We start from the raw sequence: 18,353 nt of genomic DNA, 5'->3' as shown, positions 1-18,353 counted from the left end.
GGCAGACAAACATTCATTAGCATCAACCCCTTAGAGTCAGAGAAAGTGAAGCAAAAGAGAGTCCTTCCAGACTCACTGTGTGTCTGTGGATTCACCTCCAGCACTTCTGTAGCTTCTGCAACCACACAGACTTCAGCCCAAACCATTGGCAACCCAAGCTCCAGATCCAAACCTCCGACATCATCAGAAATAAGTCACAAAATTCCGTAGACGTCGTCCAGCATTTTGTGTCTTCAGCACCCGAAACCCCTCGGGAGGCCTTCCCTCCCTCGGCAGCCTCTCACATCCTGGTTCCGACACCAGGTGCCCCTTCAGCCAGTCTCCGGCAGCCTGGTGTGAGTCCTTTGACCACAAGTCACCAGCAGCCTGCAGCTTGCCTGGGTTCCTTGCCTGGAGCCGTAAGTGTACTCTTCAGCCGCAAACCCTCACTGGTCAGCCGCCATGCTCACCCCTCTGCTTCTCCTTCTCAAAAGGGATTGATCTCCCCATTTCTGGTACCCTGCACCAGCCCTCTGCTTCCCTGGAGTCTGTAACCCCTGAAGGCCACTGCCAGCACAGGTGCCGCCATCTTGGGCCCAGACCCCACGATAACAGGATTTTAAAATAAAACATCGATGGTTCCTTTAATGGGCTATTTAAAAATTGTATTGAATCATCAGTAGTTGGACTGGGCAGTAGAACCCTGCGGAGGGTTCTACTCTCCGCAAGTCTGTACCAACTGCAGCACTTCCTTTTCAGCAGCTCTGGCCGTGCCGGCATTTTTTAAAAAATACAGGCTTTTGCACAAAGGACGGATTCATTTTTACATAATAGGAGAATTATGAGATATGGGGAAATGAGAGGTAGGTGGAGCTGAGCCTATCATCTGATCAGCCATGAACTCATTGAAAGACGGAGCAGGCTCGACTGGCTGGATGATTGACTCCTGCTCCTATTTCTTACATTCTTATAACCAGCCCAAGAGATACAATTTTGTGATCTTGGACCCTGAAGAGAATATGGTTGGGTCCCAATAATTTCCAATATTGCACATCTCTGGGAGCACAAAGTTACCCTTTATGCATATTATAACTGATCAACACATTTTATTCTCTTTCTTAAGATCAATGTATCGAAGTTTAAACATTCTCATTTTTTTTTTCCTTTTTCAGCAACTTTTTTAATGGAATTCCTTCCATTACAAATATCAAATGGCTGTCTCCATTTGGTGACACAAATAGATTTCCCTTTCCTTTTGTCTGGGGAAAATTGTTAGGCAAGTTGTCCAAACTGCACAGCTGAGATTGAGAACCTCTTTAGAGGAAACCATGGGAGAATCAGCATCAGATGGCAGCATGTTGCTTCGTATCAATTTTATTTGTAAACCAAAAAATTGCATTTTATTTCATAAAGTGTTTAAAATAAGGAAGAAAGAAGACTGATAACAACAATTTGGAAACAAACACAGAACAAAATTTGAGACAGGTCAAGGCAAATATTTTCTTCACAAGGTTGCAGAATGGTAGAATGAAGAAGGTAGTTGAGATAAGCAGAGTAAAGGATGGGGTAAAAGGATGAATGCATGCCTTTCCATACTGCTGTTATGGAAAATAATAAACTTTTTTGGGTCAAAAGGTCCGCTTCCATTTTCTAATTCCTATCACTACAGAAATATTGGTGATTGATTTTTAAAAAGGGTACTTACGGGGAAATCCAGCTTGTTTTATTAGCTTCTTTTTAGAAAGGACTTTCATTGCCTGACAAGAAAATTATTTATTATTAGCGAAGCTTATAATTCATATTTCATTCTTAAGAAGGAAGATAAAACTCTAATGGTCCTGCATTTAAGAAAGAATACAAGAAATGTGGCTACATTTACTGGATTAGGTGATAAACCATTGTCTGGTATCTACCACTCACCTGCAGTCAATCCGTATGCTACCTAACAATATTCACATGTAGAGGGTCCATCTCACTGGCCCAAATATCCTGGACTCCATAAACAAGGCTCAAACATTGCCAGATCTTTCACTGTGGAAATTCCACACCTGTAATGTGTTTGAAAGCTGCCAAAGGCCTGTTTGAGCTTTACAGGTGTCAAAGCTGTGAGATTTAATATTTTTTAAATAACTAGACACTTGGATATTTTAAAATATTAAAATTGGAATGAACCATTTTTTTCTCTAAAACATTGTTTAACAAATCTTAACAAAGATAACCAAACACATAATTAAAATCGTTAAACTAATCAATATGACAATTTTGTTTGTTCTGCACAAAATTTAATGTATCAAATAGTGAATACTTACTACACAAAATGGTTTTGGGACAAATGTGTCAATTGATTGAAACCTGCTTGTTATTTTGTTGATGGTTCAGATAAGTAACACCTGCAAATTGCTGAGAATCAGTTAATACAATCACAATTTCCCTGCCTCAACAATGACGCAAAGAAGTTAGGAAATGCCAGAGGATCCCACCATCTGCTCTATTAGCAGAATTCTGTGATAGGGTACAAATGCTTTGCACTGAGACGCCAAGTGCATTTCACAGCTAGCCCTTGTGATAGTACAGATTCTATCACCAATGTGTATATGTATAGATTGTAGTGTAGGATGATTGTGATTGGCTGAGACCGTAGCCACGCCAACTGGCAGGTCTTAAAGGGTTGCTCCTAGCCAGACCAGATCATTCTGGACTGGTCGACCTACGTGATATGTTCCAGTCTTCTAGTTAATAAAAGCCTTGGTTTGGATCAACAAGCCTTTGATTCTTTCGACGCGCTCTACAGCCCTCAGCTAGTGTTCTACGACAGCAGGCCTTCTCAACCTTTTTTTGGCGATGGTCCCCCTAGGACTCTGCTTCATGTTTGTGGGCCCCCTTCCCTGTGAAGCAGTCAAGTTTTGCTTTCTTCTGTACTCTCCTACCAATTACATTAAAAAAAACGATGTTATGCGAGGTGAAAAGAAAACAAGGCTTTTACTTCAATGTGTTACTGTCCCTGTTAAGAATGGCTGTACTACAGCAAGATTCACTTGAATGGTGGTCGAACCTAGACAAAAAAAGTGAAGGTAGGTGAATCTAATTTTAATGATATTAATACATTTTAGTGAATTTACATCAGGCAAAAAGCATCATTTTTAAACGAAAAAATTATTTAAATCTATTTGAAAATTTTGAAAGTCTGATTATTGGGGATGGGGGGGGCAAAGATTCTGCCCGAGTTTGGTTGCCGTTGGCAGGATGGTCCACTCCACAAGGCCTTGATCTCTATTAGACTCCTTGGGCTACAAGGATTTTGAAGATGCAGGGATCACTCTGAAGTGGTGGGTGGAGTAATGTTAAATGGCTCTTATAATAATGTGAATAGATTATATTTATTAACATAAAACAAGTAAGGGTAGAGATCACATTCCTGATTTGGTGCAATCAACAGGAAGAATATTTGATTTTTTTCCTCAATACATACATAGTAGGTATTATCGTCTTCATTATATGCCAGTTTGACAACTCCATAGGAACCCTGCACAAAAAAAGAAATACATTCAGAAGACAATTATGAGATGAGGTTCACCCATTAGAAGCATACATCTACAAAAGTGGACTACATCATGCAATAAATTGAATCATTAGGTACAAATTATGATGTTTTTGGATTAAGCAGCAACTTTTTTGTTGGTTTAATAGAATTGATTGTCAGCTACCACATAAATTATTTACATCATGATAAGCAAAATTAGTAAGTGTGTAAATATTAACAACAAAATAAGTTCAAGCATAGAATTCACGTGATGCGTTGGAAACTTGCGTAGTCCATTATGGTTTGCCAGTCACATGGTCAAAATGAAATATGGTGTTGTTGGATAGACTATCTAAGCTATTTTCTCCCTGAAAATAGGCCATCTACAAAAAAAATATATTCCCAATATTCAATGCCAAAGTGCAACACCATGGACAACAGTTAGAAAGCATGATTGAGAATTTAACAAAAATACTCACCTTTCCAATTTCATCTTTTAGCTTGTACTGGTTTAACTGCACACAATCCTATTTGTTAAAGTAAACAAATTTAATGAATAAAACGTCATTAAGACTTTGCCTCAGTCAATTTTTTACTTGGCCCATGATACCTCGATTGTTTCTAATTTGCAAATGCACAGGCAAATATATCTTATGTTAACAGTCTCATTAATTTCACAGTGGGTTATATTCATTAAATTGTAAACATTTTCAAACATTGAATAAAATACCCAAATTATTTGAAGGACACTATATTTTCTGATTACACAAAACATGAGAGAGTGAAGCTGTTAATCCAAAATACTCTGACTTGAAGGTGTCGGAAAGTAATTATTTAAATACATCCCTTTATTATTTTCAATATCAAGAGACTGTCCTGCAGTGCACTTTCAACTGTATCTTTGAATAGAAGTCTCTTCCACTGCTAGAATCTCTACAGGTATGCCTGATTCTGTCTTTATGCCTTCCAGTGGAATTCAAGACCAGTTGCTTTATTCTCTTAACTCAGTATTATGAAGAGTCTTCCTCTGTTTACCCTACTCCACACAGATTAGCTATGATAAACAAGCATTCACTTCTAAAGCAGTTTAAGATGACACGTTGCTGCATCACGTGCCAGTAACCCACGTTGAATCCTGACGTACAATGTCTATGTTTTCCATATGACCTTATCAACTGCCTTCACATGGTTTCCTCCTGCAAGTTGCCTCTATTATGTAGCTAAATGGTGGAACCTAGGAGATGTTGAAAGTAAAGTGGAAAGCATAAAATGGGATTAGGTTCGGATTGGGGATTTGGTGGTCAGTTTTGTCTCAGTGAGCCAAAAGGCCTGTTTCGCTGCTGTATGAGAGTGAGAAGAAATGATGTCACCTTGGCCACCCTTGGTCATCATTTCATCACAGATATTCCCTTTGTTCTCTAATAATTGACCCACTTAAGAACTCAAAAGGTATAGAAAACAGTATTCAGTTTTTATTTAAAGTTAAGTAATCCAAAAAAGAATGTACACAGAATTTTTTTTTTAATTCTATGGACCAAACAATGACGGTTTACTGGATAAAAGCTACAAGTAAAATTGTTGCCATGTTATAGATCATTTATAATTATCCTTTAAACTTTATATCTAATCCTAATCATCAACACTGCTGTTGGAAATTTTTTAAAAAGTATTTTCCTTAATTTTTCAAAAGCAAGCATTTTGAAACATCAATGTATAATGCAGGTTTACTAACTTTATGCAACTCTTTGCAGAGACTTAACATTCTCAAGATGTACTGAAAACCAAAGTTTGAGTTTGTCTGTGGATGATGAAGGAGATAATTGACTTAAGCAGAGAGGGCAGAGTTCACACCTCTGTCCACATGAATGGTATTGAAGAAAAAAGAATGAACAGTTTCAAGTTCTTAGGAATAAATATCTCCAAATGACCTGTCCTGGGAAGGCATATTGATATGGCAGTCAAGGAAGTGCACCAATGACTTTACTTTCCAAGACGAAGGAAATCCCCCTTGTCCCTCAAAAACCTCTACAGGTGCACCAGCGAAAGCATACCTGCTCAATGCATCACAACTCAGTAATGGAAGCTACAGAAGGCAGTGAATGCATCTCAGTACAGAAGACAAATTTCCTTCTCCTCCATGGAAATCTCCCATTGACCAGGAAAGGCACCCTGCATACTGAAGGACCCATCACTTTTCAGACACAGTGTCTTCTCCCCCCTTCCATCGAGAAGGCTTTCGTGTGTGAAAGCACACATCAACAGGCTTAAAGACGTTTCTTCCCTGTAGCCAACAGATAGCCTGTTAGTATGCTTGCAGAAGAATCCTTCTCACTGTACTAGGAATTTTGTGTATCCATAAATTTTTAAGCTTTCAATGACATTCTAAATGCCATTAATTTATTTTTCCAAATTCCTTCATATTTATTTGGCACCAAAATCTTGTTTGGCTTCAGATTAATTTTGGTAGGATTTGTCTCCAAAATCAACGAGCCTTTGATTTTAAAAAAATCTAAATTAAACCACTACGTAAAGGTAAACCTGGAAAGAATTCTGTCAGTTTTCACATTCTATCTCACTCTTCCTGAAAGCAGTGTTGAAATCGTACTTTTACTAAAAGTTAGTGCACTACCTCCATCTGGTGACCAAATTATGTATACATGTTTAGTTTCCTGCATGGTCTTATTTTTTTTTTTGCCATGATCAATATTTAGAAAGGACACCAGGTGACCCAGATCCCTGAGCAAACCATAACTAAAGCACCAATGGTGGTCTAAGTGATTGCATTGCTGAATGGAGAAGAACAAATTAATCAGAGTTCATGCTCATGACTGTTTAAAAAAAAGAGCTGTTTAAATTAAATGCTTGAACTGGACCTACTTAGTGCTATTCCTGCAGCAGCGGAATCAGTATGTATTTGCTTATTTCTTCTTAAAGATGCAGCAAGCAGGGAACAAGAAAATTGGTGCACAAAGGAAGACAAGTCAAAATGATAAAGTACCAGTTTTGAAAATCTTATTTAATTGGTGATTTACCATTGGAAACATGTAGGTTTGGAGAAAAGAAACACAAAAGGGAGGAGGGAAACAATTCATAATAAATGGGTTCAAGGAGAAGACAACATGGGAAGAGACTCGTTGCTGTACAAAGAATCTGAAGAAAAGCTTCCGAGCTCTCCAAAGGGGGATACCAATATTTGTGAGAAACAATAATGAAACTGAAAACACTAGAGATAATTCGGGAGGTCAGGCAGCCCATGCAAAGAGAGGAAAAGACCCAAGGGTTTGATGATCTTTCATGAGAACTCATTTTAATTAGAAAAACATGGCTTTTTGACTTCTATTATCGACAGATTCAAATGCATCACAGGTTTTTTTTGGGAAATGTCAGTTGGGTTCTGGATGTCTTAACAAATGCAACAGAAGGGGTGAAATTAAATGATTACAATGCAAAGGGTTGTGAATATTTTGAGCTCCTCTCCTCCCACCAAAACCTTCATTAAAGAGGGTCCATCATGCTTGTACAGAGGTGGTGAACTGTAATTAATTTCTCTCCACTTTCCACATTTGTTTTCATGTTTTACATAAAATTAAGGTTTTTGCAGCTTAATGTATAAAAAGTGTTGAGATCTAAGTAAGAGTTTCTATTAACTACTTTCTTCATATTTCTAATACCAATCTTTGATTTATGATCCTGAAGTCAAACTGTTTCAATAATTCAGACTTATGGAAATAATCTGGCAATCTAATTTTCATCATTTATTCTCTTGAACAATATTACCCTTCTGTACCCTTTATTGCTCGAAAAAATATGGGTCTTAAAATGTTTTGTATTAACTATCTCCATATCATTCTGAATCATCTGCGGTTCCCCCTTAGGTCAGACAGAAGAAATTTAAGAGGTAAAAATATAGACTCTAAAATCATTGAATTTATAATATTTAAAGCTTGGTATTTGTATCCTTCTGAGCCATTAACTCACCTTGCAATGATTGAAAAACATGGCAACTCCCTTCCTGCTTTGTTGCTTTAAAATTTCCAATCCAAAGTGAGAGGAGCAATCCATCGATTACCAATTGTTCCTGTAGTGTTTTTTTTTAAATCCAGTACTCGCAACAAAAATTACTGACTGTATACTTTGGCATACAAGTCGAGTCACGAAACACAAAAAAAGGGGGTCGACATATGCTGGATGTAGTTTTGAGACCTTAAATTCAGCTCAAAATCCAATCAGCGCTGATCTGGCATACAAGTTGACTCATAAAAAACCAATTCGGCAAATAAGTCCACCCTTGATAAACCAAAATAAAAGCCGACTGCAACAGATTTTCATTGAGATTTTTATTGAAACAGCACAATTAAAACACTTTAAAATCACTATCATTATCTGAAAACAACACATTTAGAACCCTTCAAAATCAATCTCGCTATCATCGTCTGAGACAAAGATGGGGGCAAGCACATCCATACTTTCACTCTTTATGGGTCCCAGTCTGTATCTGATGAGACGGTTTTAGCTTCATCATCAATATCCCACAATAAATCATCCATGCCATCAATAGCACAAGAGATACTGCTCTTTTTAAACAATTTTATCAGTCTCTAACTTTGTCCCATGCCTTGAGCACGAAGTTACACATCATATCAAGTAATGCACCACGCATTGCCCTGCCTTTTGTAAATGACTTTTCTGCACTCGACATCCATGTATTCCATTCCTCGTGCACATGCTCTTTGAATGGCTTGTTCAAGAGGTTGCAATAAACCACCTGGGATAACCACCATGTATTATGTAGTGCTAATCTACTTTTAGTCTTCTTGGTTAAGTGGCTACAAAACATATTCCAGACTAGCAAACTCCGTTCTTTGTATAAACCCCCTGGCTTCCTGTTCCACATATTGTCTATCCATAGTTTGACATCATTTTCACCCATCCATCCTTTTTCACGAAAATGTACAAAAATACCTGCAGGGAACTTCATTTTCGATTTAATTTTGCATTTGAAGATGACCATGGGTTGTAACTTCGTCCCGTTGGCCATGAATGATAACACCACAGTAAACCTGGTCCTTTCATGGCCTGTACTTCTGATTTGCACAGTTTTAACACCTTTCCATTCTACTGTTCTATTGTCTATCATGGGGGGCTTCATGGGGGCTTCGGCCAGATTTCCGATATTTATCAATGCAAACTGGTGTTTCTGCTGGTTACATGTAATAAACTAGTGAAAACTTACAACTTTATGATCAAAATCTTTTGGTAGTTTCTCTGCAATTTTTTTTTTGTCATAATACCAGATTTATCCTATTTATGAAATTATTGCACCAGCCTACTGTAGCATCCAAATCTTTACTGAGGTCTGGGTGTGTCTACCCACTGCAGTGCAAATGTTCTTATTGTGGCGGTACACCATTTGGCTGATGCTTCCTTGTCGACACCGGATCCCAGATCAGCGTAATCCTGGCCACAGCCATCGAGTCCCAGAACCGGCCTCGAGGACCTCCCCTCCGTGCAGCCAATTCTACGGAGATCTGAATGTATGGAGACAAGACCATCCATTTCCAGATTGGCCAGTGGAAGTTCTTGTGGAGGTTCACCGTTTTGTCCCTCCCAACCGCCATCCTGGGTGTCGACTTCCTCCTCGCCCACGGACTCCTGGTCGACATTCGAGGTAGGCGACTGGTAGATGCCCGTACCTTCCAATCCGTTCACCTCAACGCCTCCCGCACAGAGCAGCCGCATATGGTCAAGGTCAGCATGCCCAAGGACGAGTTTCAACGTATCCTGGACAAGTTCCCATCCCTCCTCAAGCCGCAGTACTCCGCTGCCTTGCCATTCCATGGAGTGTTTCATTACATTCCCATGCCAAGGCACGCCGGCTCCCACCGGATAAGCTCCAGGAAGCGAAGGATGAGTTCTCGCATCTGCAGGAGCTGGGGATCATTCGATGTTCCAATAGTCCTTGGGCCTCACCACTCCACCTGGTCCCGAAAGCCTCTGGCGGCTTTATCGGAGATTATCGACGGCTTAACGACGTGACAGTACCTAACCGTTACGTGATCCCTCACATCCAGGACATTATGGCCAACCTGCATGGCGCGAGGGTATTCTCTAAGGTCGACCTGGTGCGCAGGTATCACCGAATCCCGGTGCACCCCGAGGACATACCCAAAATGGCCATCGAGTTTGAGTTCCTACGCATGCCGTTCGGGCTCAAGAAGGCCGCCCAGACCTTCCAGCGCCTTATGGACACAGTGGGCAGGGATTTGAATTTCATATTAATTTACCTGGGTGACATCCTCGTCGCCAGCAAAGACCGGGCACAACACAAGTCTCACCTGCGCACCCTCTTCTCCTGACTGGCCGACTTCGGCCTAATGATCAATCCGGCCAAATGCCAGTTCGGGAAAGAGTCCATGCAGTTCCTGAGCCATACCATCACGCCGAAGGAGCTACACCTGCCGCTACGAAGGTTGCTGCAGTCAGGGAGTTCCCACGCCCAGACAACCTCAGGGGGCTACAGGAGTTCGTGAGTATGGTCAATTTCTATAACCGCTTCATTCCAGGCGCTGTGCGCATCATGCAGCCGCTCTTCGCCCTCATCGTGGCCAAAGACAAGACACTTGCCTGGACTCCAGAGGCCAGCAGGGCATTCGAAGCCACTAAAGATGCCCGCACGAAGGCTACCCTGCTCGTCCGCCCACACACCGACCTGCGTATGGCGCTCTCTGTTGATCCCTAAGCCACAGCCGTCGGCGCCATCCTGGAGCAGCAGTGAACAGACAGTGGAAACTACTAGCATTCTTTAGCCGACTTCTTTGCCCGCCAGAGTGCAAGTATAGCGCTTTCAATCGTGAATTGCTGGGCATGTACCTGGCAGTGCGTCATTTACACTATTTCTTGGAGGGGAGGCCTTTCACCATTTTTACCAACCACAAACCCCTCACTCGGGCGCTCTCTATGGCAAGAGATCCCTGGTCGGCCTGCCAACAACGTCATCTCTCCTTCACATCAGAGTTCACCATCAACATTCGGCACAAGGCAGGGAAAGACAATGAGGTCGCTGATACGCTCTCACGACTGGCCATTTGTGCGCTGACACCCGGCCTCGACTTTGACCAGCTCACCCGGAACCAGAAATCCGACGAGGAGACGCGGGCCTTCAGGACTGCCATCGTGGGCCTGCGGTTCCAGGACCTTCTAATTCCTCACAGTGAGGGCACTGTCCTGTGCGATGTCTTCATGGGCACCCCGCGACCAGTGGTTCCCCAGCAGTGGCGCAGGCAAGTCTTCCACCATATCCATGACCTTTCCTACCCATCCATCAGGTCCACCGTGTGTATGAAGGCAGAACTTTTCATCTGGCACAGGCTTTGGAAGCAGATTGCAGACTGGGCCAGAACCTGCACCCATTGCCAGCTTTCCAAGGTACACAGGCACACCAGAGTGCCCGTACAAGATTTTGAACACATCCGGGAACGGTTCAGCCACATACATGTGGACGTTGTCGGACCCTTATCTGTTTCCCGAGGTAACCGTTATCTTTTCACAGTGGTAGACCGCACCACTCGTTGGCCCGAGGCGATCCTGATGTCAGATGCCTCCATGGACTCCTGCTCCTGAGCGCTTTTGAATGGTTGGGTTGCCTGGTTCGGCATCCCGAACCACCTCACCAGTGATCGGGGCTCCCAGTTCACCTCTGCGCTCTGGGCACAGCTTGCCAACAGGCGGGGGATTGAGCTACATCACACCATGGCTTATCACCCACAGGCCAATGGGCTAGTCGAGTGATTGCACCGCCATCTTAAGTCAGCACTTATGGCCCGCCTCACCGGCCCCGACTGGGTGGACGAGATGCCTTGGGTGTTCCTGGGCATCCGCTTGACACCCAAAGAAGACCTACAGGCGTCATCAGCCGAGCTGGTCTATGGTGCACCGCTAGGCCTACCCGGTGAGTTTGTCAACGCACCTCACAACCCCAAGCAGTCACCGCATGGTCTACTTCCCTGCCTTCGGGCCCAAAAGAACTCCTTCACACCCCCACCGCCGCCCAGACATGGCACACGGGCCTCTTACGTCCCTAGCGAGCTGTACTCTGCAAAGTACATTTTTATCAGGCGGGGCCTGTCCACAGCACCTCTACAAAGACCATACGAAGGGCCGTACAAAGTCTTTCACACTGGACATTGGTGGTAAGAGGGAACTGTTTACGGTGGAGAGGTTAAAGCCACCCCACCTCGACCCCACCAAGCTAGTAGTTGTGGCCCAACCCAAGAAGAGAGGCCATTAGACAGGCGAATCGGCCCCGCTTGACACGCACGCGGCAGGGCAGCTGGCCAAAATGGCGCCGTCGGGGGTTTCCTCCCGACCTCGGCACCGGGCTCAGAAGCCCACGCTTGGCAACCCATGTGACGCCCCGGTGACGTAAGGGCCCCCCAGCACGGTTCTCAACCAGGTCCGGGCTGGGAGTATAAGACCAGCCAGGCAGCCTGCAATAAACCAGTTTTGCTCACTGAACTCAACCCATCTGGTTGTGCGATCCTTCAGTTAGCAGTGTAGCCGCCGCTACATTATTTTATTTTAGTTGACTATGTAGTAATCTTGTCTCTGTTCATGTACCCCTTCTGCAATGTGATTTTCCAACTCTGGCCATTGAGTGATTCCTTTTCTCAATGAATATTGCCTTTTTGGTATGTTTCTTAAAGTCTCTTCTTTCTTCTTCCAATCTCTTTCCATCTTCTTATATACATCAAATTTTCTTGCAGCAGCAGTTGTTGGTTTTCTTAGCCATTTCTATCACTCTCAATTTAAAACTCGCTTCATACTTTCGTTGTGAGTTGCATTGTGTCAATGGACCCTCCATGATAGCAATCACTTCCAACCAATGCCCAGTAGATCAATCAGCGTGATCTCTGGGGGGGGGGGGTGGCGAGGGGGTTGATGTATATGCCCATCTTGGACACTGCAATCTTTGGGCGTCGACTTGTATGTTGGTCAATGGGCCAATTCAGGCATCCAAAAAATTGGTATCGACATACACCTGATATACCATAGAACCCTGAAAATTAGGCTAAAAAATGGGGGGGGGGGGGGGGGTCGACATACACCATAATATATGGCACTTAATCCTCCAGATGTACATTGCACTCCTGGAATTAAATGTGGATGCAACGTAACTGAAGGTTACTATTTCTTGAGAAATCTCATTAAGTTAATCTCATTGTAGTACAAGGATAAAAATTTTACCAATTACAGTCCTAGTGGAAGATCCTTCCTATAGTAGATGTGAATGAAACCTGAGAAAACATTATGATAAAAATTGTCAAAAAATGTAATCTAGACAAAAACAAAGGGCATAAAATTAAACTGAACTTTGATCTTACAACAAGGTTAATTTTGCTATTTGCATTCTGCCTTTATAATACATTTAGGCTTGATGATGATAAAGTTTAATTTAAAGGCTGCTGAATCACACCCTGACATCCCAGACTGTGATCACATCACCAGAAAATGGACACTGGATCCCAAATTCTCTGTCTTATCTCCTCTAACCAGCTAGTCCAGAGCATGATTATATGATTATTTTCATCACTATCCAATAACAGTCAAAGGAAATTGCAACACGTATCCTCTCTTCCCACTAAAGAGTGTGTGGGTCCAAAGGTCTAAGATTGCAGCTGAACTTCATTGAATGGGATTTTGTGGGCACTCAAAAAAACATAAGAATGCAGAGAAAACAATCTTCTCTAGACTTTCTATTCCTAACCTTTTAGGTATAGTCTCTAATTTTAGATTCTCTGCCTTTGCAGTCTCTCCCCTTCCAACTGAAGCATTCCACTCTTCACCCTCTACCCTAGATAATATCCATAAGATCCTTCTTCACCTCCACCTCAATCATACCCAACCCAATCACCAATCCTTTACTTATCACACAATCATACCCTGGTCTCACCTTCTCTTTTACCTCTTTTGATAATCTCATGTGACTCTATGCATCTCTCATTTAAAATTATCTGCTTTAATGAAATTAATATGTTTACACCTTCACTGGTTTCCTCCTCCAGCCTCTGCAATCAACAAGTTCTGTTACAGAGTGATTTCATCATGTTGTCATTTTATTTTGCTACCCTCCTTTCCTTCCTTAATCTCTCAGTGAACATTTACTCAATTTAGTGACAACTCCTTCACAATGCATCAAAACTCCCATTCTTCACTTAGGAAAGTTCTGGCATTACTTCATCTCTTCTCCCTCATATCCTATGCTTCTCAAGTACATACATCCTGGGAAACACAAACAAAAAAGTATGCTCCCATGTGATCTGAACCCTCCAGTTACTCATTCCTCCTGTACTGAATTATGCATTTCCAATGTCCATTGCTGTCATGCATACAAGTTATGGGGATTCCAGCCAAATATCCATTATGAATGGTGAAACCAATTAAAGAATTTGCAAAGACAGCAGACAAAGAAGGAAAAAGATATTTTAATGAAACATTTTACAACAAAAAGAATGTAACGTATATAAAAGACCAAGGTTGAAGAGGATAAACAAATACAACATTTTTAAAAAGCCTAAGTTTCCGGTTGGGCATGGGGAATTACAAAAACTTAGGTTATGCCTGTAAATTAAGGACCAGAATGTTGTAAACTATTATTATGGCATACTACACTATTAAAAACTTACCTATCATGCTCCAATACATGAGCTTGACATTCTCAGGTGTTTAAGAGAAAGACGCATTTCTAAGTACTGTGCCTATTGTTATCTCTGTATTCCACAGTTTGTTTACATTCGTTATCTGTTTACATTTCTTTTATTTGTTTACATGTTTACGCTGTGTACAGTTTACTTTAGCACTTCCTATTAGTGGTAATTCTACCGTGCCTGCAGGAAAAAGGAATCTCAGGGTTGTATGTGATGCACTCTGAAAATACATCTGAAATCTTTGAAATCTATAAGTTGAGTACAAAGAACAGGAAGTGAGAAAAGCCGAATTGTCTTTTTCGGATCTGATGAAAAGGCTGACACTTTAACTGCTCCTTTCTCAACGTGTTGCCCGATCTTCTGGTTATCTCCAATGTTTTCCCCTTTCATTTCAGATTCCCAGCATCTTTCATTTCCTTGTTTTCCAACTGCACATCCAAACATGCACCACCAGTAAGCATCAGCCATTTGGTGCTTTAGATGTGGATCTGGTGTCAATGGGCAATGCTTGTTTGGAAAGTTTGCAACTAAAGTTGCATTGCTTTTCTGGAAAGATTCTTGGTATTCTGAAATCGGCTTCCTTTGCATTCCACTCTCTGTATCTTACTATTACAAAAAGGTCAGCCCCTTGTCATTTACTTCTGCAGTCCATTGTTGGCAGCTTTGGAATGGTGGTTGGAAAATCAGGAAGGTTCTGCAACTTTCTACAGCTACTATTTCACAAATTGTTCTAATTTGTCTGTGGTGTTCCAGCTGGGTTTTTCTGCACAAGCTAAAATGGCAGGACAGATCACAGGTCAGGCAGATATACCCAAAACCTCAAGAATGGAAAAGATGGGCTCATTTTGGCAAGATTATTCAGGAGCCCAAGCTCCCACCTGCAGGTATCTGGAGTATAATCTACACCACACATGTCAAACTCAGGCCCGCGGGCCAAATTTGGCCCGTGATATAATTATATTTGGCCCGCAAGATCATATCAAATATGTATTAGAGCTGGCCCGCTGGCCGCCGCGCCAGTATAGCGCATGCACAGCTAATACTACAAATCCCAGAATGCTTTGCGAATGCGTTAGCGCCGGCCCGTCAGCCCGCTAATCGCCCCCACCTCCTCTCTTTACTTTCATTAGCATCTGCGACCTGTCGCCCAACTCACATGTAATAAACCCCTTACGAAAAATGGCCAAACCAAAGACAGAAAACAGGACCTTTCAAGACAGGTGGGAGGCAGACTATATGTTCATCATTTTAAAAGACAAACCTGTTTGTCATTGAAGCAAGTTGTTATTTTTTTAACTTGTTGGCTTGTGAAAAAAATACATTTAAAAGGAGCTTAAAGGCTATAGAGAAATATTATTTATTGAATATTTTATTTCTCATTTGTTAATGCTTCTTCTGGAAAGAGTTTAACCAAAACTATTATTAAACATTTATTTTAATAAGAAAAAGTTTAACATTACGTACGTTGAAAGAAGAGAAAACATGCAGATGTTGTTGAAAATTTTCAATAAATATTTAGTTTGGCCCACGACTTAGTCCAAGTTTATAATTTTGGCCCTCTGTGAATTTGAGTTTGACACCCCTGATCTACACAGAAGGTAGTTTTCCAAGTCAATGACAACAATGACAGAGACACATTATGCACAAAATACAGCAGACACATTATAAACAAAAGGCAAATTTTAAATTGAAATTTAAAATAAAAACAGAAATCTACTGCAGACATTCAGGGCATCAAGCAGCATCTGTTGATGTTTCAGATCAATAACCTTTCATTAGACTTGAAACAATAAGTTTTCTCCTTTCCACAATGATTACTTGACCTGCTGAGTATTTCTAGAGACACAACTGTTCCAGGAAAGTTTGGCCACAAGTCCTGAACTTCCACTCTAGAATCCATGGAATTTTAGATAAAAAATACAGTATCCACCATCTCCAAAGCCACCTCTTTAAAAACTTGGGATTCAAGCCATCTGTTGCAAGAAGATTTATTGGCTTGCAGTTAAAAAAAAAAATTTGGTTCCTCGTTCATTCTCTACCTACATTCTCCTGCATTTTCTGCTCTTTTTACTGCAGATACAGATGGAAAATAATTGTTTATTTTTTTCCACCATTTCTTTATTTTCAATATTATTTCTCCCATCCTATGTCTGTAAGGGACCAGCATTAACCTTCACTAATTGTTTTCATAACATATCTAAAGTTTTTCAATTTATTTTGTTTTTATTTGCTAAACCACATATTCCTTCATTTGCTGAAATCTGAAATAGCTGTGATTGGACTACCTCCCCCTGTTGGGTTTATAACCTTAAAGGTTATACATTTGCTGCAATCCATGTCTTGTTTATTTAAACAACAGCCCACTTGTTTATTGTCCCTTGTTTCAAATCACTTTAATCTTCCATAAATTTATCCTATATTATGATCACTCTTCCCTTAAGATCATAGATCATTAAATTCATAATACAAAACTAAATTTAAAATAGGTCGTTCCTTCAGTTAACATGCAAAGATGGCAAAAAGGGCAATATTCATCAGTTATTTCAATGCCCATATAGAAAGTAAAAGTTAGAGAAATAAATATTGTTGCCTGCCCCAATTCTATATTGACAAAATCTAAAATGGATATTCTGGGAATCAGGGTATAAATCATGTTCAAAATCATCAAATTCTGTCCCCAAGGACAGAAATAAAGAGTTTGTACTTTTTTCCTTCATGTTTGTGCAAGGACTCGGTGGGTGTGAGAATGACAGGGCAGGGTGATTGTATAGATGAGGATTATGTGGGTGTAGAAGTAATTATATTGATGTGTGTGGGTGGATGAATAATTAGATTTCCTCCTTTAGTGGTGATACCTGGATTTGTAATTAGATTGAAGAGAAATTGGATAAATGATGGCAAATCACAGGATTTAATGAAGAGGACTGAAAAACAAATGGGAGAAAACACGCAGTGAGATCACAGATATCGCAAAAAATAATGTCATAATAATAGGTGATTTTTAATTTCTCTTATATTAACTGTGACTCCCATCCTGCAAATGGTTTGGAAGGAGTGGAATTTAAATGTTTTTAGGAATATTTTCTTAACCAACTGAGGTACAAACCAAATGATATCACTGGTCCTCCTATGAGAGAAGAAGAGAGGCTAAGTGACTAAAGTGTTAGGAGGTGAGCACATTGAGATTTGTGAGCATAATTCTTAGTTTTAAAGTAATTATGGAAAAAAAGATGGAAATGGCCCACAAATTAGTCTGACATTGGAGCAAGGCCAAAGTTGAAGACATAAGACAGGACCTGGCAGTTGTTGATTAGAAGAGGTCATTTACAGTTGAAAAGAAGTCAGGCAAATGGGAGACTTTTAAAAGTGAGACAAGGAGAGTTTGGGGCAGCATATTCCTGTTGGAGTGAAGGGTACAGCTAGTTGGTTTAGGAATGCCGATTGATGAGGGATATTGACAAAAGGAGGCACGTCAGGTATAGGCAACTGGGATAAAGTTAATATTTCAATGAATACATTTAAGAGGAAATCAGAAGGAAAAAAAAGGACATGAAGGAAAAACCTATAAGATTTGACAGGTCATTAAGACCAAAGCACAAGTGAGTATGGGTCTAAAGGATCAACATGATATCCAATGTGTGGAGACACAAAACAAAAAGTTCTTAAGTGAATACTTCTTTTGGGAAGGGCCTGTAAACTACAGAATTGTGGCAAATGAGCAGTGATGCCATTGACGAAAGGAAGAGGAGCTAGCAGTCTTACAACATATCAAAATGGATTCATCCCCAGGGAATGACCAATTGTATCCTTGGACACTGTAGGAATAATTCAAATATCTCTGCCAGGGAAGGAAGTGCTGAGATCCTGGCAGAGATATTTGCATTAATGTCAGCCACGAGTGAGATATCAGAGGTATGAAAGATAGCAAATATTGCATCTTTATTTAAAATGGCTGCAAGCACTAACCAGGGTATTGCAAGCCAGGTGAACCTGCTATCTGATGTGAGCAAATTACTGGAAGGCATTCTGAGGGACAGAATCTACAAGCATTTGAAGAGGAAAGAACTGATTTGGGAAAGCCAGCAGAGCTTTGTGTGTTTGAAATTTGATCTACCAAGGAGATCGAGGAGGACAGGGCAATGGGCTTCATA

At 41.0% G+C, this 18,353-nt stretch overlaps 1 protein-coding gene and 1 long non-coding RNA gene across 8 annotated transcripts in view; one reads left to right on the top strand and one right to left on the bottom strand.

Annotated features, from left to right (window-relative positions):
• Positions 1-18,353, bottom strand: part of LOC138761352 (calcium/calmodulin-dependent protein kinase kinase 2-like) — a 78,169-nt gene that overhangs the window by 49,071 nt on the left and 10,745 nt on the right. For 6 of the 7 annotated variants that reach the window (XM_069933311.1, XM_069933305.1, XM_069933308.1 and 3 more), the window contains exons 3-5: positions 3,979-4,026; positions 3,449-3,502; positions 1,685-1,736 (exon numbers count right to left, since the gene is read on the bottom strand). In XM_069933311.1, the coding sequence (XP_069789412.1) occupies positions 1,685-1,736; positions 3,449-3,502; positions 3,979-4,026 (154 nt within the window). Of the gene's footprint in view, positions 1-1,684; positions 1,737-3,448; positions 3,503-3,978; positions 4,027-4,643; positions 4,838-18,353 lie in introns of those variants that run through there. The other variant, XM_069933312.1, reaches the window with a different exon arrangement.
• Positions 4,998-8,748, top strand: LOC138760017 (uncharacterized). Its single transcript, XR_011355329.1, has 2 exons — positions 4,998-5,165; positions 5,251-8,748. It is a non-coding gene; the product is annotated as an uncharacterized lncRNA (long non-coding RNA).

This window comes from Narcine bancroftii, chromosome 4 (assembly GCF_036971445.1).
Source record: "Narcine bancroftii isolate sNarBan1 chromosome 4, sNarBan1.hap1, whole genome shotgun sequence".
Taxonomy (NCBI): Eukaryota; Metazoa; Chordata; class Chondrichthyes; order Torpediniformes; family Narcinidae; genus Narcine; species Narcine bancroftii.
This window is presented reverse-complemented; position numbering and strand designations above follow the sequence as displayed.